Source organism: Diplotaxodon limnothrissa, linkage group LG3, assembly GCF_057381915.1.
Source record: "Diplotaxodon limnothrissa isolate DT_005_m linkage group LG3, D_limnothrissa_male_GT1.1, whole genome shotgun sequence".
Taxonomy (NCBI): Eukaryota; Metazoa; Chordata; class Actinopteri; order Cichliformes; family Cichlidae; genus Diplotaxodon; species Diplotaxodon limnothrissa.
Genome location: NC_140598.1, coordinates 60,101,179 through 60,123,543, shown reverse-complemented (window position 1 = coordinate 60,123,543; position 22,365 = coordinate 60,101,179). Strand labels below are relative to the sequence as shown.

Here is a 22,365-nt window from a genome sequence, read left to right as displayed (position 1 = left end):
TGTGATTGAGACTGGTGCAACGTCATTTTGCATCAGACTGATTGGAGTTCACCGAATTAGTGAATGATTGAAGGTCGTCGACCACGTCTGCCATTGCTTTCAGTCTTGACAGCAGTGCCTTGAGCCTATGGTAATTGGTGAACTTGAGTGGATGGATATTAGCTTGACAACTGAGGGTTAAACTGTATTAGATAGTTACTTTTGACTGTTTTTAATAGTTACTAACTATTCCAAGCAGGATACTTTTTTAACTACTTAAAAACTGTTTAAAAGTATCCTGATGAAAAGATGCGAATGTAGCTCAGGTTTTGTAAACAACCCCCCCAAATCTTATGGATAGTTTGATCCTTTTACCTGTGGAAACCATAATCAACATGAACTCGGGGTTCCCAGCAATATACCTACAAAGTCGATGTGGAACTCTCCAGGCTTAGGTTGGTCAGGGTTGCAGTTTACCCTGACATTGGTCACTGGCAGACACCAGGTTACTTCTAGTTAGTGAGTGGAAAATGTAACTTGTGTACCAAAAAACAAAGTCATTGAATGAAGTGCATGGTAGTTCATTGATCTAAATCAGTTTATTGATTTATAAAATGGTTAATATAACTTGAACTGTTACAGTTCATCAGCAGTAGTTTCTATTTTAGCTTGACCTTTGTAAACGCCACGAGAACTGAAACAGTGATGCTTGCAGATTCAAAATCCTGTTGAGCGTCACAACAGAAAACATGAAGGAAATAGGAGTAGAGCTGAGCACAGTTTGATGCTTTTCACTCGATACCTCAGGCGTATGAAAGAAGGCAAGAATGTCCCACCAAGCTGGGGAGCTGGAAATGTAATATAGATAAGAAAGGAGCACTGAACGTGTGAGTGTGTTTACTTGATCTGTGTTCACCTTTCTTTTTTTTTTTTTTTTCATCTCTACATTCATGCTCTTTTTGGATGAGTCATCGTGTAAAGGAGCTATAGGACACATGTATGCACACACAAGTTGCTGTAATGCCCAGGAAACCATAAACCATGTCTCTCCCGCTCCTTATTAGAGCCATCACTAGGCAGATGAACAGAGAGACAAAGCTGGCCAGGGCCTTAGCAACAGAGAACCTGCCTTACACACACAAGCGTTTACTTCCTCACACTCGGATTTGCTCCTGCCTATACACACACACACACACACACACAAGCACAAGCAGAAGCAGTCTCTCATTTTCCCCTTACAACTGGGTACGTTCAGTTAGTCAACTGCAAGTGCATTTATACCTGAAGGTCCGGGTGCAGGTGCTACCGAGGGATCTGACCGACATGCACTGAAATTCAGTGCTCAGTCTGTGTGTGTGTGTGTGTGTTTTGTGTCTTGAGGGAACAGGGTAAAACAGGCCCTACCAGTTGAGCAGAGTGGTAGGTGTGGCGGCCAACTGTAGATGTGCGATTTGAAGAGCCTGACGTCATTTAGGTGAAGGTGTGGGTTTCTTTCACCACTTCAATGTAATTCAGTCGCTTGATATCAGTTTGCTGTGAATACTTGGATTTCTTCCTGTAATCCAGTGTGCCTGGTTTTTGTGTCAAGGAAAAGTTAAAAACTTGAGAACATCATTAAATTGTCACATTTTTGAGTATTAACTTCTTCATAATTGTTTCCTGAAGTAAAGCTATTTATGTAGTTTGACCTTTAAAAAACAAACATCTTAGTTTCAGTTTAAAACGAGGGCTTTCAAACATGCATCCGAAGTGCTATTGTTTTTGCTCTCTTGACTACATTCATGCTGTTGTGGTGCAGCTCAGTATCCAAAACATATTTCCCAAGGCTGAGACGGGCTGTGCCAGAACTTGATTTGCCTACTTAACTGTCTTTGAAAGTGGTTTTAGTTGCCCAGCTTAATATTTAACTTCATACTGCACTCATCACTATAACATTTGTGTGGATTAAACACTACAGGTACATTGTTACCACAAACCCATCCAAAACCTTACAGTGTAACCTGTGTCATAACCTGATGGACACTTCCCTAGAATTTTGACTGTGTTGTTGCAGCCCGCACAGGTTTAAATGCTGGGAACGGCGTCAGGCACCTGCTCAGGCTATGTTATAGGCTTAGAGAGACGTCATCTCTGCTTAGGGCTGGGTGCTGCGGCCAGAAATCATTCAAGTACAAGGACAGGACTGAAAGTGAGTTAAACAGCAGCCAGTATCCAAAGAAAAACTTTGAAAGTCTTTCAGAAAACCTGGAGATCTATAAAAATGTAAATAACTTTAACTGTCACTGGGCTCCCTCAGTTGGGGATAGTTCAAAGTTTTTGGAGTTGGCATGTATGAGGTTCTGATCCAGTGTTTCCAAAAACAGATGGAAATCAGTACGCTCCGCATCATGGAGTACTGACCAGCACAGAAGCCAGGCGATCTACAAATGGATTTTAGTAACCTACAAAAAAAATCAATCTCTCTAAGTGTATGCTATATTAAGAACATTTTTAGGCCTTTACTTTCAATCAAAAACCCGTTATGCACCATCATCAAAGCAAACTCAATCGACAGTAATTTTACTTTGCATGATGAGTGAGTTTGCTGCTCTGTCTACAGCCTGCATTGGTTATGTTTTTGGTTTAATTTGTTAGTTTGGATCCGCAAGTTCAAATGACTGTTTGTGAGACTGATTGTTTGAAAAATAAATTCCCACACGACAAATTTCGTCGACTTTTGCCACATTGTGCATTTGTATCAGTTGTTACTTATTTGTGTGACCTAAGTATTGCAGTGGAGCTTTGAGAATGGGCAAGTAAATGTGTTACAGGGTTGTCAGAGAGCATCTTTGTTCAAAGCGAGGTGGCCGGTCGTGGTGCTTCATCTGCATGTAACACGCATGTAACCTTCAGCTTTTCCACCCTGTGAGAGCTACACAGACCTGTTTACTCTGGTGGCTCGCACACACTGCTCACACCCAGTGTTACATAGCAGCAGGAGGAGGGCACACAAGGAAGTGTTATGCAGTGTGTCCCAACTGTGACAGCAGTAGTGCAAACACAAACTCTGAACTGATTTGACATGTACACACACATTCACTTATCTAGGGAGTTTCAGTGTAAGAGAACACACACAACACTACATTGACAGCAAACTGAGATCGAGCGTGACACCACCTTGTTAAAGTTAAGGCCTCTCAAAGATTTACTTGGCCTCATGCTGGGTGTCAAGTTTGTTTGGCTAGTATGGCTATATAGTAGCTGTACTGTACATAACATGTTAGCCTGCAGGATTTTAGAAGGCATGACAAAGAAGCAACATTAACCAGTGTACTAATATTACAATTGCTTTTTGTCCTGAATTCAAATTGAGATGGAGCTACACCTGGATTTATGAATTACTGCTTCAGCTGAAATGTTGCTTAATCACGTCATTGTTCCCTACACCCGAAGGAAGGTGCAAGCTGATATGCATTGGCACATTTCTTGGCACTTGCTATCAAAATTATTTCTCCTTTGTGTTGGCGTCTAACTGTATTTTAAAAACTGTCCATTATTTATTTATTTTAATCAAATGAACGGTGCATTTTCATATCTGCTCTTAAGTGAGGCATTTTTCAGACACTCGATATGTAACATCAACATTCTGCAAAAGTCTCCCATTCAGACATGGCCTGCTTCTTTTCCTCGTGACTTCATTGAGACATATCATATCAGTGATTTGTGAGTCTGTGTGAGCTCGGTGCTGGCTGATGGGCTCAGAGATACAGATCCCTCTTCTGGAGTTTGAACAGCAAAAATTCATTGTAGATTAATATTTCAATCTTACTGTAAATTAGAAGTGGACACCAGAGATGCATGCTGTCGGGGTATTGTGTGTGCATGAGGTAATACTGCTGCTTTGAAAGTTTTACGTAAACGTTCCAGTCATTGACTGTTACAAAAACACGGCCAGGCTGCTCATTCAGGCATAAAGCATACGGATTCTCTCAGACTAATATTAAGAAATGAAATGTTTATACTGTCCATGGTCTGAAAGCTGAGCAGAAAGCACTCTGTTAAATCCCAGACTCTCCCAGGGGCTTTAGCAGTAGTTTATTACAGAGTAGCCAACCCTTGTGTGTGTGAGTGTGTAAGAGACAAACGCACGCCTTTGCGTTGTCAAGTGCCACATTTCAGCACCAGATCATGCCCTCCAGTATCTGAGCGATTGACCACTTGAATTAACTTTTATTTCCATTAGCGATGTCCCCACAGCAGCAGGGAAGTCAGTCTGTTTTAGAGATGGCACGATACCACTTTTTTATGTCCGATACCGATACCGATATCATAAATTTGGATATCTGCCGATACCGATATGAATCTGATATAATGTTTTTTAATCAACAAAACTGTTTTTTAAATATCTTGCTGCATTTTGTATAAGTTCATACTCAAGTTTAAAACAACAACTACACTAAAGCTATTCTGTTATACCTGTATGCAAAAAAAAAAAAATTTCATAGTTCAGCAATACTGATCAATCTAATAAACTTAAACCTGCACCATCCTCCCTATTCTGGTATTTTAAAGAGTACTTAGCATAAATATTAAGCAACCTAACTAATAGGGTTCCAACTCCCAGCAACAACAAAAATAAATAAATAAAAAATAGGGAACCACCCCTCACGCTCCACCTCATGATGCTTAATCGACGTAATCAACCTTAATTTGATGCAGTGTGAAAAAAAATGCACAGAAATCAATTATTTTTCAAGAAATATTAAATAGATTCAACATCTTTCTTCAACAAAATTGCAGACTGCACAGATAGTACTTTTTCCTTTGGGAAGGTACCATAGCTTACTAGGGTATATATATTAGACTTAATAGTGACTATATACAGTAATGGACTTCTATTCATTTTACATCAAATTAAAACTTTGGGTGTCAGATAATTATTTATTAAAAGCTAGACATTTTAAATGAGAATAAGAAAGAAAAGTATGTCTTTGTGCCCCCTTTTCCCTGTTAATGCCCTATCGGCCCCCCTGGCTAAACTTTGCTAGATCCGCCCCTGCACAGTTACCAGCGTCAGCTACGTAGAAAAAGATCCTCGAGTAGAAAGTAATATTAAATACATTCTAACAACAGCTGATCAAGCTTAAACGTGCTGCTGTTGTTCAGCCACTGGTTTCCTCTTTCTGGTGCAAAGTGGGCCAAAAGCAAACTAGAGACACGGACTCGCGACAGAAAAGCCGATCAGCTGATCATTTAAGCAGTTTCATGATTGAAGTAGCAGCAGGAGAGGCAGTCGCTTGTTAAGCTTAATGCAGGAATGCTTTACAAACATTCAGAGATGGACTTACACACTTGCTTTACTTCTCTCGGGGATAACTTTGTCGGAGATGAAATGCCGGGTTGCTAGCGAAGCTCCAAATGCTATCCAGACCACCTACAGGTCCCGCATGCCACAGCCGCTCTATCACGTGATGCATACTGCTCCGACGTGCTAACTTCTGAGGTGAGTTACGGCGTGTTGCAAGTTTTGTGAGGTGCTTTCGTGATATTTAATGGATCGGATTACATTTTTTATTTTTCTCCGATATCCGATCCAGTAATTTAGGTCAGTATCGGACCGATACGTAATATCGGATCGGTCCATCTCTAGTCTGTTTAGAATGAGAATTGTCTGCAGCTAACGTTAAATCTATTTACCGATCTCCAACTTTCTGAACTGTTTTTGCAACATTTAACAAAAGCCGTTCTTTTGTATATTCCTTTTCTTTTCATGCCGCCCACTAAGACTAATTTCTAGGCTATTATTCTAACCCACTTCACCGCTAAAGCCCTGATTTTGCAACAAAGAAGCTGTCTGATAAAATTCCTGTTCACATGAGTCCAAGTGTATAAAGGTCCAGTTCACCGAATGCCAGATGTTCAGAAGGCTTGGTTGACGAGGATGAGTGTAAAATGTAACTCTTACACTTGTACAGCAGTTTATTTTTGCCCTGTAAGTCATGCATAATGCTGATAACGAAGCCTTATTAATCCTTGTCTAAGATGGCCCACAGCTCCTTGCGTTTTATCATGTAGAATTTGTTTAATCTATTTTGTAGTATTCACAAATAACAAGGAAATGCATAGATTTCTGTCAAATAACACAACCAGGATTGATTGGAGGCTGGTTGCCTTTAGTACCAAAGCCCCATTCTGAGCCAGGAAAACCCTGACTATGGTGATTAGATAATAACAGTGTGCTCTGTTCAGATGGATTTTTTCTGACACTTCTGACAGTTATGATACACAAAATATTGCCATCTAAGGACAATTAACTCTCTTTGTCACGTACACTTTTTATGTGCTTTGATCTTGGGTTGAAGAAAAGAATTACGGGAAGGAAGAGAGCACAACGGGTAATAAAAGAAAAGAAGTATGAAGAAGAAACCAGCATTAAGATAGATGGCAGGATTTAGGAAGTGACAAATCTCCATGACAACACAGCCATCATGACTTCAGCTTGGTGTGTGTGTGCGTGCGTGCGTGTTCCCTCTCACTCAGAAAGTAGAAGTAATGCAGCTTCTGTCTGTAGTTGTTCTGTGTGTAGTAAAGTAAGTTTGCACATTGAGTCCAAATGTTGTTGGGGGATTGAATCCTTGATGCAATAGCAAAGTTTTTATGACTTTAAGACTTGAGTTATAACTGTTGTCCCCATATTACCTAATTTCATATTAGAAATGTGCACTAGTCAGCTAGACATGTAAACATTGCTGCCTTTGCTAGTCAGAACCAGAAATGCTCGTTAAACTAAATATTCTTTTTTGGAATAGAAGGATTATTTTTGTTGCATCATTTGCTGGCTTTAAGATGCTCTGCAGCAGCCTCCTATTGGAGCTGCATTTCTGCTAGGTGGAAAGTTGTGATGGATTACAGCTGTGAAAAGCAGCACATTTCTGCACTGTTTTGATCTAGAAAACCAAAGGTGGTATGTAGCCTGTGTCATAGTAAGCTGACATAACCGCTTGGTAGAAGCATCGCATAATTCTATTCATGAAGAACGCTGCTGGTGCTAGCATTTAGACCAACCCTTGGCAAACTGACGTGGCATATGCATGCCAAAAAGTGCTTATAGGAATATGATCAACGTTTTCAAATCGCACACGAATGGGGACCAGCAGCTGCTTTCAGCTGCTTTTTCACAGGGCGCCTGTGTTGATGCCATGAAAAACAAACTGTGCTTTAAGTATCACCTGTAGCGAGAGCTGCAAGAAAAGATTATTTTGGATAGTCAACTAATCTGCCAAATTTTTCTTTGATTAGTCAATGATTATTTCAGTAACTGTTATCACCACTTTCTGTGGGCAAACCTCCTGTTCCAGGTTCCAGTACCTCACCTGCTCAAGTCTGCCCAACTGTGAATATCACCCTGTTGTCTGGTCCCACAGGCAATAAAATTAATGACCCAGGAAACACGTGAATTTGAAAATAGTCAAAAGTATTTTAACATCACTTAATAGGACCGTCAGAATAAAAATTAAATAAAAATAGCAAAAATGAAAGTGCTAGTAATGTTTAAGCAAAAGCTAATGTACAAATGGGGAAACTAAAAAAAGCTTTGAAAGTTCATGAGTTTACAATTACAGTGGACATGCTAACGATGCTCTCTCTCATGACTTCAGCCATTTGTAGCCACTCCTGTTTAATGGCTTACTACTAGCTAACAAAATTGAAATGGTGTTCGCTTAGCAAACATCATTCGGACAAGTTTCTGACAGGTAAGCTAACATAAACACTACTGTACAAACATTAACATAAACTAATTTAACTATTCATTCTGAAACGTCACAGCTCCAGGGTGATGACGTTTTAAATGCTCGTGTGCTGCAGCACTGCTGTCGTGGAAGGAAATGTCCACGTTGCACAGTCTGCTTTAAATTAGTTTTCTGTCAAATGCTTTCACATTTTTAAAAAGAAAAAAATATATATATCTTGTTTCCATTTTCTTCCGTCCTTTGTTCTTCTTCATTGGTATTGCGTGCGGTCTTGACAGACGATACAGGCGTTACTGACCCCATAGCTTCCTGTAGTGTATTGCGGTTACAAAAACGCATTTATGTGACTTAAGGATATAACTCAGCGTCGACATCATCGATTACAACGACAAATCGTTGCAGCCCTACCGATAGGACATTAGCTTACTGCACAGCATTCAAGGACATTGGTAGTGAGCAATTGGGGGCAATAAACTATAGCTTAATAACTTTGTTTCTTTTTATAGCAGCGTGGCTGCACTTGATTAAGCCCAATTTAATTTTTATTAAATAAGATTAAGTTTGGACAAGTGTATTTAAGGAGGACTGCTCTCATCAACTACACATCTTGCCGCCAAATTACAGCAAGAGGCTCGTTACAGACCACCTCAGATTTCCTCACATGGTAAATTGGCTATTTGAAGGCAGCGTACAAGCCTGTTAGTAAGATCACATGTAACTGACATCGCAGCAGCTCTTTTAATGAAGTCAGAGAATCTGGCTGGGCTTGAAAATTTTCCATTTTTCTTGTTTGGATGTACAGGCTTTCAATTACAGCTGAGTATTGTTGTAAACTGTCTTTAAAATTGAAGAAAAGCGAAAATTCTGAGTTTTAACTCTGGATTTAATTGGAAATTGTCCAGCTCCATGCTCTCTTTATAAGTTATAAGCTTTATTTTTTGATTAATTATCAGCTGTTGTTTTCTTCATTTGTAAGGTTATATTCATTACAAATTTATGAAGGAGTAATGATACCTAGAAAGCACGGTTCAGTATAAACCTGCCATGGTTTGGTACATTTCTTGGCTAAATCACTTAAATGCTCCATACTGTCAATAAGAAAATACTCAGCTCTTTACTCTTCACTGCAAAGCAAATAAAAGTGCATTCTACATATAATGAACAGAAATAAGCAATTAAAACTAGCGATGAAGTAGCACTAGTTTTCTACTTTTGTTAACACTGAGGACATGGCTCGTTGTGTAGACAGCTGATTGTCTCCCTGCTTATTATCAGCTGATTTGTAGGTTTTTGCTTTAGGGTAAAACTACAGATATTGATGTGTTGTCAAATAGGAAACTCAGCTCATTACTCATGCATTTAAAAAAAAAAAAAAAAATGAAAAAATTGTTTATCAGTTACTTTTCAGTCTGAAATACTACAGTGCAGTGTGTTGTTTCAAGCTTTCTCTGAGCCTTCAACAACAAACTGAAGTTGTCTTTAGACAAGAATGAAACGAGTCACAAATTTTTAGTTAATCATTTCAAATGAGGGGGAACATTGCGAGAATGTTTAATTGTTAACAGCAGTTTGGGATGTGCAATTTAAAAATGTAATTTGGAAAGAAAAACAGCATCTAATAGTAGCTGCCAGTGTACCATGTTAGTTGTTGCCAACATTGGCAACAAAGTTGCAAGGTTTTAATTGTGTGTAATTGCATTAGTTGACATGTCTTTGTCATAATGCCGCTTTTTTAGAATTAAACTCGCACAGTTTGTTACACTCTACAGAGATGTAACAAAAATAATCCTTCTATCCGGTTGTTCAGTGATGACGCGACGAATCCTACTTCCGGGTCTAAAGTAGTCTGCGTTTAATATGGCTTTTGTGTTGTTAACATGTTTAATGTTATGTATTTTCTTCTATTTGATCTCAAAAAGCTCCTAAAACAGTCAGTGATCACTGTTGACCTCCCTCGGCTTTTATTACCACTAATCATTTATTTAAGCTCAGTCTTTAAAACCTTAGGATGTAACTACAGCCCAGCCTATGCAGCAGTATATGAATGACTAACCTTGTATTGTGGATGGATTATCTCAGTTGTTCTCCTGGCTGAAGTTTGGTCCTTTTACAGCATCCTGCCATGCGATTACATTTGTTCCTGACCACCGAGAACACTCACGGTAACTTTTATCGAGTGGAAAAAAAGTTAGCTTGTTTATATTATGCTAACATAGCTGTGTCGCTAGCGGTCACCTAGCACATCATTATATACCAGCTAGCCCAACTTCAGTAACCCTACAAACGTCACTGCTGTTTAGTTTTCTGTCTTCATTTATGCTGGAAGTGATAGCAGAGCTGTACGTTTTAATTTGTTTCCAAAACCCCGCAGTCAGGACATGCTATATTGTATTTAGATAGAAGCTAGCGAGCTAACTCCCTGCTAACTTCTAACTCCGTTAAATGTCATAAATTCCGTTTTCATGGATGCCTGGATGTTAAACTCAATTCTTACACCTGGTAGAGCAGAACGCTGATCATTTTATTAAAGATGAAAGACTTTAGACAGTTTTTCAACTCTCAGTAATGCCATAGTGATCGTTTGATATATGGACCTGCAGCGGAGTTTAGACCCAGACACGGCTAGTGACGTCAGACTGAACAACCGGATACTAATTTCAGGCCGTTTCTCTTATAAAAACTAAAACTTTCAGTTGTGATTACAATTGAATGTACACTTAACACTTAATCAGTTTAATAGTTGATAATTAACTGGCATCTGGTAGTGGTAAACTGGAAAGAATGAACAGTGTCTGTTTCTCTTAATGTGCTGCAAGTTGGGTAATTTTAATTTCTTACCCTAGCTCAGTTTGTAATGATCATTTTTCTTGGTGTGTTTAAAGTTCACCTGTTCCCTGTTTTTTAAACCTTAGGTTAGCCCTCTGTTGTTGAGGTCAGTTGACACAGGCCAATCTCACATTTGGTTTCGGCTGTCCTACTATTAGTGCATAACGCGTACTTCTTGTGCAGCCCTCCCTTACTTTCGTAACTGCACTGTTGTATTTAAAAGAAAAAAGGCTGAATCTGATTGCCTTTCTCCCAGAACTCAGACTAGTAAAGGTCAGTGATTGGAAGTCAAAACACAGGCAGTACCTTAGATTAGCTCGACTGCTTTGTCTGTGTTGTGGTCAATTGCAAATGCTTGTGCTTACAGTGTAACAGAGAGTGGATTTAAGCTGCAAACATCTTGTCAGTGACTTTCCATCTTGAGTGTGTGCTGGGAGGTGTGTTTTAGTTGGACTGGGTCTGAACACTATACTGCCATTATATTTGTTTTAGAACAGGGCTGTCCTCACTGCAGATTAGTTGAGACGCGGTAGCCAAAAAAGTGTGGCTCTGAGTTTTGCGGGTGGCTTATCTTCCTTTATTTCATTGTACTGCAGATGTGTAACAGGTTGGTAAACCTTGTGAACTTTCACAGCCAACCTTGTATTAAGTAACAACAATATGAAACGGCCAAATTACAAATGAACTAAACTGTAAATTCACTAAAATTTAAATATAACTTTGAATATGGGCATTTATTTATAGTGGGGAAAGGGTACATCTGAGTAGTGTCCTGTGTCACCCTTACTGCACAGGCACACAGTTTCTTTTAGTATGCCTTAACAGTGTCCCCACAGTCTTAAGTTGCAAAGTGTATGAAGATAATTAAAATAACCCCATGGTATCATGTATTGCTTTAAAATTCATTACTTTATACAAACCAGAAACTTGTGTAAACATGTTAATGTTTGTGTGTTTACTATAAGGAAGTGGCTTACAAAGCTGTCAAGACATGTGCACAATGTGCACGTTTTGGTTCTAAGCATTCTATAGATGCTGCAATGCAATCGCCACAGGAGTGTTTAACTAAGAGATAATAAAAATAAAAGTTTTACAGTCCATATTTGGACTCGTTTTTTGTTTTTCATGTCAGCAACATGAATCTCCAAGTACTGTCTTGGAACAGAAGCACATAGTTGGTCCAGAGAAAGTTAGGAGTCACCATGGCAACCAAGAAAGTGAAGTTTTTAAAGAAGTGGCAGCTGTTGTAAGTTTTAACCCAAGCTTGTGGTTTGGTAAACCTGACCCAGCAGCTTTTGATGCCTAAACATAACCAACTTGTTTTTCACATTCAAACCTAAACACGCCCTCTGTACTCCATACACATGACTAATTTGTTTTAGGATAATGCAAGAACTTAATTAGGCAACAGCATTTTAATTATTAGCGTATTTAAAAATGATAAAAATCTGAGATATTAATGACCTGAATTTTGGTCTCTGGTAAGACAGCCATCTCTGCCACCAGAACCTCCAAATTGTGCAAATGTTCACACTGATGGCTGGTTGATGGATGGTTTGTGTGGTTTTCAGTTTGTAGTAGTTAGAATTTTTTATTTGAAAGTGGAAAAACGTCAGTTGTTCATGTATATGTAAGAGAAGTCATGTGCAGGCATCGAAAGTAAATGGTGGTAAATCTTTCTTGAGGAGCATGGGGGGGGATGTTTAAAGTCCAAAAATTCTAATCATTAGTTTTGTAGGTTGTGACTATTTCATGAGATGACACGAGAATGAGTTGACTTGAAGTTGTCTGTAAAATCTGGACTAAATTAACTCTCAGACCTCTGAGATAGCATAATTGAATATTTCAGTTTGAAAATTAAGACTTAAAAGCATGCAGCTGGTTTCACTGGAAAGGTTTTTTTTTTTTTCAATTTCATCCTTAATGTCCCTCATTAATGTGCTGGTATTAACTAAGGTTTAGAATTGTGCCTTTAATTTCTGTCCTTATTTTAGCGTTGCTACGTAGATCTGTTGGGATTTTTGTCTCCAATTTACTACCTAAGCTTTTTCCACTGAGAATAGGATCAACTCTCCAATGACCTCTGATGGTCTTGACGGACATGAAAATGTATATTACGCTGAGTCTTTGTGTGGTTAAACTCTTGTCTAAACTGTGTATATTACCAGTTCCACGTTGGTATTCATGAGTCAGAATCAACTTCAGAGTAATATGAGTAGAAAACAATGATGTCACTTATTGTCCTCCGACACGTCTATAATTAAAACTGGGGGAAGTGAGTATGCATGTGTGTGTATACTGGGGGAGGGGGTTTGCATGGTCTGCAGCTGCCCAAAAATGAAGGAAGAATCAGACGACAAAAATAGTCAGACATGAAAGAGGATAGGAGAGGAGGAAGACTAAAGAGCAGAGAGGTGTAGGAAGCATGAAGGAACTTGGAGGAAACGCACTTGAATTGTAAAGACCAGTATTTGCCCTCAGAACTAGTTTGCAGGACGTGCTATCCCAGCAGGAATCTCCACTGATTGTAGCTGTTTAGAGCAGCCACAGTCCAGTGGCCGAGCGAAAAGTCGGCTATCACAGAGTCAGTGAGGATGCGATACTGTTTAAAAAGCCGAGCTAATTGTGCACTTCACATGAAAAAGGCCACAAATACAGTAAACAGGCGAAAAAAGGGAGAACTAGATGAAGTGGTACAATGCCCCTGCACTCTCTCTCTTCATCTGGGTGTGAATTTCAGATGGTATTGCCCTCAGAAGTGAAGTTTCATACTTTACACTGCCTCGGTTAGCCCGTTTACTTTAAATATGCTTTAATGTTCTTCTGGCTTCTGTTTTCGTGTGTCAGTTTCTGTTTTAATGTAATGTATCAAATTGCGTTGTGACAGCAGGCACGCATTAGCCCTTTGAAGTGTCTCTCACATTTACATTCAGTCATTGTTTATGAACTAATGTTAATTAATACAAAAAATAGAACCATCTTTACAACTCCCAAAGATTATGCAGAGTTGCTCATTCACATGTAGATATTGTTCAGTAACCTTGTTGTTACCTGAAATACTATGTGTTTAGAAAGGGGCTGTCCCTGGAGTCTAACATGCTTTTATGGACAATCGCACTGTGGTAGGGAGCTAGAAGTGTAACATCCAGCAATCGGGCAAGAGTTCAGGTCTTCAGCGCGCGTGTGAAAAATTGGCTTAAAGTGTGGGAAAGCATCCTAATGACAAATTGTCCAGTCTTAACCTTATAGTCATCTAGATTTTCCTCTCCTTCAGCAGGAAACTAAAGGATTCACACTCCCACAGACTAAACTTTTGCATTTGCAGTCTCAGTTCAGTGTACGCTTGTCTTTTATTTTTAAAGTTGCCACCCAGAAATTAAACAGCGTGAATGACTCCTGCTGCTGTCGCTCTGGCAGACACAAATTGACAGTTCCTTTACTGCTCAGCAATCGTGATTACAAACTGTTCTTAACTTTACACCGTCACTGTATTGACCCCAAAGCGTGCACAGCTGAACAGTGGCAGTGCTGTGCTGCACCTGTGCTCTCGATGCAGTTTCTTCTGGATTCACAGAGCTGTTCCTCTTTATCTCCTCTTGCTGCATCTTCAGAAGTGTATCTCTGATGGGGATTTTTTTTTAAATGCAGATTGGAGACTAGAGAGCAGCCCTCAAACAGGCAGCGTTGCTATAACTTTAATGCAAGTAAACATAAAAATGTAATGCAATGTGTGGAGGATTACTGAAGTTTGGTTAGTTGACATAACCTGATGCACTTCCTCGTGGTAGCTGCAGAGCTGTGGTTAGGCCGTTATAACCGCATTAGGGAACATGTAAGATGGGGGTTAAATTGTTCCTAATAAGAGGCAGGCAAATGCCATCATGTGACAGGAAGTAGACAGAAAACAGACAAAACACCTGAAACGACCTTATCCACAACACAAGGTTAGTCATTCTTTGTTGCCGTGTGATAAAGTCCTGATCCTAAGATTAGCGTCCACACTGAAATCTTAGATCGCTTCATAGTGTTTCTTTTCTGAAGCATTCAAATATTTGACACGTGGAACATCGCGATGTCTGTTTTTCTCTCTATCTGGCTGTAGAGTCTGAGGCTGACAGCTGAGTAGGTTTCGGTTCACTGGAAATGACTCGACTCTTCCCATGATTTACAGTGTCTCCATCGCCACTCGTGTATTGTAATGCGGTCTGTTTGTGTGCAGTTGTCTTTATTTATTTAACACAGAATGGTTGATTTATTTTCTTAGTCATTGTTGACAGCGACAGCTTCACCTGTCAGTCTGGCTGGTACTGTCATTTCAGTCATATCCGCTGCAGTGAAGTCAAAGCACACATCACTGATTCCTGCAAACAGTTCAGTCATGGAAATGTACAGTTTCTTGTCTAGCTGAAAGTGCACTGAGAAGAAAAAGCCATGATGTGATTTCCTATGTACACATGGAACGTTATTGCAGTATAAGAGAAGTACAGCAATTTTATGTCGTATACTGGGATATTTGTAATTAGAGCTGTTTATATATAGTAGAGCTAATTTGTTAAATTTTGTGGTTTTTATAATGTGTTGTGTTACGAACTCTGAGGACAGCCCAACTGATGTAGAAGCTTTGCACCGTCAGATTGGGCCTCATTGTCTCAAGTAATGCCCACACTGGACATTTTGTCTGTCTCCCTCTCCCACATGTTCCAAAAATAAAAATCATTTGCTTCGCCCCTCACATAAGTGCACATAAGCCCCCTTCTCCTGTCCTCTGGGCTTAATGTAGCTGTCATTTGTTTTTTTTTATCTCAATTCCCCCGATTGTGTTGGAGCTTAATCTGGCCTATTATATGTTATGCAGGTCTGCACTGTCAGGATGAGGATGCTTGAGCATGTGTGCGCGGGGGTTTGTCGGGACGCAGACGTTAGATCATACCATCTGGAGCAAGGAACACGCAACCATAGTGAAGTAATCACGGTTATCTTTCTTTCCCGTGGCACAAGATTTGCTAACGGTGAAGACGGTGTTGATAAAAACGTGGTCTGAGGGTATTTTGCAACCCAACGGCAGCTTCTCATTCGCGCAAGCCAAGGGGAGATAATTGGGTGATTAAATGACCGGTCAGTGGGAGACGACGAAAGAAAGGGTCAGTTTGTACTGACATCTTTACTCTTTACCAGCAGTGTGAATTTCACCTGACGCTTTCTTCTGTTGGTATCAAATCTCTGTGAGATGTGTGCAACTCACACCCTCACCTTTGTGTGTATTCTAGTGTGTGTGTGTGTGTGACTCGTCACCCTGGAGCCAGTCGTTCTCTCCTCTGACCCTGATCCCCGTCACCTGTCTGCTCAGATCACACACACAGACACACAATTGCTGTGACCCTTTCCTGGAGCTGAAATCCAATCGCAGTTGCCAGCCATACAAAACTTGCCAGCACAGCAAGGTTGTGTTTTTCTTTTTTTTTTAAATGTTGGGGGGTGTATGTGTTTGATTCGAACAACTTACTGTCTGCTTTGAGATGAACGAAGGCTCAGTACGACCATGTTAAAGGACTTAACACGTACACATTGACCTTGGACTGAGTCGTGCAAAGAACTTAAATGATGTCTAAGCTTTTTTCCAAAAAAGCCCAGTAGCTGAGTTAAACAGTAGTTACACAAAATATCAAATGTTACAATTCAGAAACTTTTCCTAAATCACTGAAAATATGCTGAAAAACAGTGTTTCATAAAGTCCATCAGCTACATTAAATCTTTTAGTAATATGTAAACATGCTTGTGAAATCTCAGTATGCAAGAGACAAATCCGAAAACCTAATATTAGATGATCTTCATGTGGGACTGCACTAAAAAATGATGTTTCTGTACTCGAACTCGATGGATCGGCTCAGAAACACTTGGAACATCTTTATTAAATGGATCAGTATTTATTTCCTGGTTTTCTACTCTGTATGAGTAAATGCAATTAAAATGACTCTGGGGTAAAGCAGAGAATTGCCATTTTCTGTGATGATATTGTGTGATAAGTGCAAAAGCCACAACTATCTCATACGTCTTGTAAGGCACAGTTTATGCTGAACCATATTTACAAATTTCAGTGCCACATGCTGATGTTCATGGTTTTTTGGGGAAGGCCTTGCATACGTCATCGGGTCCTAATAGCATGCTAAATGTATACCACATGTATGGCTAGCGTAATGGTCTGGGTGCCCTACAGTCCAGACCTGTCACCAGTTGGACACAAGGCCCCAAATTGTTAAAAGCTGAGAATATGTAAACATGTTGAGACTGGGGAAAAATATTTGGCTTTGAGGAAAAAAAATCTACTTAGTAACTAAAAACTTGTTGCTTAAAAACAGGGTCAGCATGTCTCGATTATAACCAACCTCTAAGGGTCTGCTTTTCCTAGTGACGTAAACTTGAGACTGAGCGCACAGGTTTGTGTTATGGGGATATCCGCGTACCTGCTAATTTTTTGCGACTTTACAATGCACCAACGTCACCTCAGGCAACAGACTTGAAGAAAACCTCTGAAGTGCAACAGGAATGACTACTCGGCCGTCACGTCTCCAGCTGCCTGTGACCACAACAGAGGATAATTGAGGCTTAAGCCCACAGTGGTAGCGCCTATCCTCAGTACATAAGAGAACCAGTTTATCAGACTGTTAGCTTAGTTTTAGAGTTCAGCAGTTCTCTGACGTCTACACATGCCTAAATAATAAGCACTGTCATAATGTGGTAGGTACTACAGGGAAAACTGTGAATTTGAATCTTAAATGTTAGAAAGGGTGTAATGTGAGCAGTCCACCAGCAGAACCGGTAACCTATACAAGTTTTAATAGGAGAAAAAAGGGGAGTTTCCATTTCTTGCTGTATTTTTAATCAGCATTTGCTTCCCAGCTATTTACAGATTTTCTTACATCTGAAGCAACAGATGTGGCGTTTTCTCTATAATGGTGACAGCTGTCGGATGAGGACGGTTTCCTATTACATCTCTAGGTTTAAAATGCGTTATTACTGTCTTCCTCCAAAAGTTCACAGAAAAAAACGTGTGTTTGTGTGTGATGCTTATTTTGTTTCACTTGGGTAATTGTTATATAATCACTGACCCAAATGCTTTAAAGTCGTGTCCTTTTTTTTTTTTTTTTTAATATAATCACTGATTCTGTGTTCTTGCAGTTTTAAGGAAATAGGGCTGGTCAGTGGCACTAAAAAGTCAGCGAATCACAAACCTTTTAAATGCCCTGTAATTTGTGCTCTGTCATGTTTCTTAGTTAAATTTCTTTAGCCTTTTGCTTACAAGTCATTACATTGTCTTTATGGTTAAACTGTACTCCCTCTTTCACAGGAGTCCAAGTTATCATCTGTCCGCTCCAGTACGTCGCGAGGTCGAAACTCCGTGGCCACGACCACATCAGACGAGCAGCCGCACATCGGTAACTATCGGTTACTGAAAACCATTGGCAAAGGCAACTTTGCCAAGGTCAAACTGGCACGACACGTCCTCACCGGAAAAGAGGTAGGCATGAGTGCACGCGCCCACACACACACACACACAGGCTAGATTGGACTGTACGCTTTAATCTTATCCTGCGGTTCCACTTACAGAGTCGTTCTGACTTTGTGAACTTGGCTTTTATTTTTAGCTGCTTCGATCACATTCAGGAGAAATGCTCTAGTATTGACTCTTTATTTAACCAGAAACAGGCTCGTCAGTGTTTCAATAACAAACAGGCTATGCTAGGGAAACTGCTGAGACATGCTGTCATGTTGTGATGATGAAACCTGATGATTACTGCTGGTGGTGATAATAATAACAATAATAATAGTAGTAATAGTAATAATAACAGAAATAGTAATAATAGTGTACTTATTGACAATACAAGTATACCTGGTAATTAGACTTTGACAGAAAAGAAGCCTCAACCTTTTCTTTCCAGTTAGCAAAGATGGTAAAAAGCAGGAAAAATGGCTGCTAAGTGTTAATCTGTCTTCCTGGTTGCTGAGTGTAGGGGAGGGTTCATGCTGTGCTACACAGTTTGGTCTGAGGCTTGCATGGCTTTGGAGACAGTGCATCTGCTGCAGGAGATTAGTTCACCATTGTCAGCCTGAATAGAGACGCCCTAAATGTCTCCGGTTTACTTTGAATTCCAGATGTGATGTAACCCGGTGATCAGTCCCTTTAAGGGAAAAGCTGGGACTGCAGTGAGCCCATGCTTGGTTCTGTCTGTTGCCCAGTCAAGTCGGCTCTCCAACTGTGTGTGTGTGTGTGTGTGCATGTTTGTGAGTGTGTGTGTGTGTGTGTGTGTGTGTGAGAGAGAGAGAGTGGGGTGGGCGTGCTCTGTCAATGTGTGACAACTCTGTGCCTGACACCCTGATAACATGCCATGTGACCTGCTGGCTGGCGCACACGCACTCTCGCACAAAACGAAAACAAGGGATAGTCAGAGGGCATGAAGGAGTCAGATAGACGAGCACGACCAGAAACGGTGAAAGAAAGACGTTAGTTGACAGGGAAAGACAATAATTGGACTGAGGAGTAGCCCTCCCTTTCCCGTGTCCCTTTGAAGACACGATTCTTTGTTCCCCCTGCCTTCATGTCCTCTCTCCTCATTTTCTGCGTCATCCTCTTTTTCCTACAGCTCTCACTTTGAATCCATCCCATCTGTGCATTTCTCTCTTTATATATATTTTTTTCCTCTGCGGCTATTTTGATTATTTGTCTTTGCCCTTATGGCTTTTTGTTTTTCAGTCTCCCTTGCTGGGGACTGCTGTTGGATTATGAGCTGTAGGCCCTTAAAATGGCATGGATAAAAAGCATGCTTGAGCTTGAGAGTGTGTGTGCCTCTCTCCTATTTTCTATCCTATTATGCAACTATCACCTGCTGCGATTGTGTATTTATCACTTAATGCTGTGAAATTGTATCGTGTGTGTGTGTGTGTGTGAGATGTGTCCCAAAAAGAGAGAAGTGTGTGGACATTTGTGTTTGTGCGTGGCTGTCGCAGGCTGTGGTTTTGTGGGTTTGTGTGAGCAAAATGTGCCATAATAAATGAATCAAAGTGTAATGACAAGTGAGCACATTCTTGCTTCTAGGTGGCTGTAAAGATCATAGATAAGACACAGCTCAACTCCTCCAGTTTGCAAAAGGTGAGTTACCTTGCTTTCTTTCTCTCTCTCTCTCTCACACACACACACACACACACACACACACACACACACACACACACACACACACACACTCCCAGCACAGAATTTAAACCTCAGTCCTTCTCATCCCTTTTCTCAGAAGTCATTTTAAGCCACTCTCCCTGCCCCAAGTGTCTTTTTCTCTCGTTCTCCCTCGCTCTCTCTGGCTTTCTGAAGTGGTCTAGTTTTCGGAGAGAGTTTTAATTACAGGAAACAAGCTGCAATTACTTCCTTTGATCGTGGCAGGGTGGGGTCTGTCCACTTACACGCACACACTGTCTAACCATGTATACGTGCACACTGAATGCACACACCAACCACTTCACAGACATATATATATATATATATTATAACATAACATAACATAGAGTATGTACTTCTATAAACGCCGACGCACAGATGATAAGGAAATGTAAAGACGAAGGGAAAAGGTCACATGGAAGTTAGAACAGGAATTGGCAGGGAATGCTAGTTAAAATACGCTATCATATCTTGAAGTGTCTTTTTCTTTCTTTTTCTTTTTTAAACATTGATTTATATAAAGGCCGAACTAAGAATACGTCAGTCTGAAGCCTCAAGTCTCTAAATCTAAAAAAAAAAAAAAAGCCAAGCAGTTTTAGTTTCATTCAGAATAAGATTTAAATATGTTTACTGTGGACTATATAATGTGGCGGATTAGTACACGTTTGCACTCCAGTGCAATGTGGCTTATTTATCTGTTTTATTTGGGTTATCAAACAGTTAATACAAGTTAGTTTGGATTGCAATCCAAACTAAGAGGCTGTATTTTTGTGTATTTTTTCTTCTAGCTGCATAGCACACAATAGGTGCAACAGTGTAGCCGCTTTCATGTTAACATAAGCATAAACTCAGCTTTAATGTTTTGATGTCGTTTTTAGATTACGCTCAAGGACAGCAGTCTTTGAAGAAGGTAACACTTGTAACAAAGCAATAAATATTTTACACTGAGATGCTGCTTTAGTGGTGCATTTAGGGCTGTTGGTAACTTTAATAGTTCCTGGTTTGCATAGTTTTTATATGGATAAATAGTTAATGTGCCCATAAAGTGCTCAGTCGGCCTCGCTTGACCTTATCTGCTGACTCAGAAGAAATATAATGAGCAGGGAGCAGCGCATCTTTACGCCCTTTCCTGATATGAAATATGCAATGTTTTATACTACATGCACGATTTAACACTACAGTCTAATACATGGACTCAGAACCTTTTAAAATTTGGGGTCTGTATTTTGATACTTGGCTATTGTGGTTATTAAAAAGGCCATACTCCCTTTATGCATTTATGGGAATGCAGGTTATTACAGCTTATAAACTGTGCCTCTGTAGAGAACACAATCTCTCATTTTGGAGAAGCTTATGAATAGATACTGCTGCTGCACGATGCTGGAGGCATGAAAGACTTTGAGAAACATCTGGAACCAGCAGCTGTCAATTTGGCCGTGCGGAAACAGACAGAAGTGTTATTGGGTCTGATCTAGAAAGATTACGGTTCTGACTTTAACAGAAAAGTTATTGAGCTGATATGTTCAGATGTTACCTGCAGGAAGTGCTTGTCTAGAAAACGCTAAATAGTCGCCTTTAACTCATTTCTGTTCAATTATGCAATTCTAAATTGCACCAGACTTTAGATTGGTAGCTGAGTTACTTTGATCTCTGTTGGTATATCATCACTAACTGTTTTTGTTTTCCTTCCTCCTCTTGAACAGGAAGTGAGTGGTTGTGTGTCAGTGTCAATTTACCTACCACAAACAGAGACTCTGGAGTCTTTGTAATCACACAGAAATTACAATACTGGCGTTTGTTTTCGCTCCCTGTCATTTGGAGCAAATGCACATAATCAAGTGATAGACATTTACACTGGAGAAATGACCGTATAAATGAGTGTCACAACAAGAACAACTCCCTCTGCAGTCTGATGGCGTGTTTGACGGTCTGTCTCGTTTCTCACAGCTCTTCCGGGAGGTGAGGATCATGAAGATGTTGAATCATCCCAACATAGGTGAGTCACCCTGAAACATGAGGTTCAAGTGTGTCGTCACTTGCTGGGAGCCAGTGTTTTTAAGGCCATGTAGCCAGATAATATTAATCCTGCTATTTGTTTTTGGTTTTTTTTTATCCCTTTTTGCTTTCATTCTTGCTCTTTTCTCTGCTTCTCCCTTTGTTCTCTTCTTATTCCCTTGCCCCATCACTCCCTCCTCCTCCATTCCTCTTGCTTTGCCTTTCTCTTTCCACCTGCAGTCAAGCTCTTTGAGGTGATAGAAACAGAGAAGACTTTGTACCTGGTAATGGAGTACGCTAGTGGAGGTAAGTGCGTGTCACTGTGAAATGATTCCCCCTAAAAGTTGTCATTCTGTGATAGACCATAAGTAAAGGAAAAAAATAAAGACCTTTATAAGCAGGATCATTTGCAAAGAGCTTTATTATTGATAAATTTGCTGAAAAAGAATGCCACTGTAAATGTTGTTATAATAATCTATTTATGTTATTGAGTCAATGTGATGACCAGATTTTTATTTATTTATTTTGGTACTGCTGTTGTATCATTATAAGTCAAGTCTGTAATAAAACAGAGTATCAGTAATAAACTCCTAAACGACAACGTTCAGTTCAGTACTCCTGACCCTTTAT

At 39.9% G+C, this 22,365-nt stretch overlaps 1 protein-coding gene across 1 annotated transcript in view; it reads left to right on the top strand.

The window, feature by feature from the left end:
- Positions 1–22,365, top strand: part of mark2b (MAP/microtubule affinity-regulating kinase 2b) — a 51,786-nt gene that overhangs the window by 5,640 nt on the left and 23,781 nt on the right. The window contains exons 2-5 of the mRNA XM_085349672.1: positions 17,881–18,051; positions 19,627–19,680; positions 21,688–21,736; positions 21,976–22,041. Coding sequence (XP_085205798.1) covers positions 17,881–18,051; positions 19,627–19,680; positions 21,688–21,736; positions 21,976–22,041 — 340 coding nt within the window. The remainder of the gene's footprint in view (positions 1–17,880; positions 18,052–19,626; positions 19,681–21,687; positions 21,737–21,975; positions 22,042–22,365) is intronic.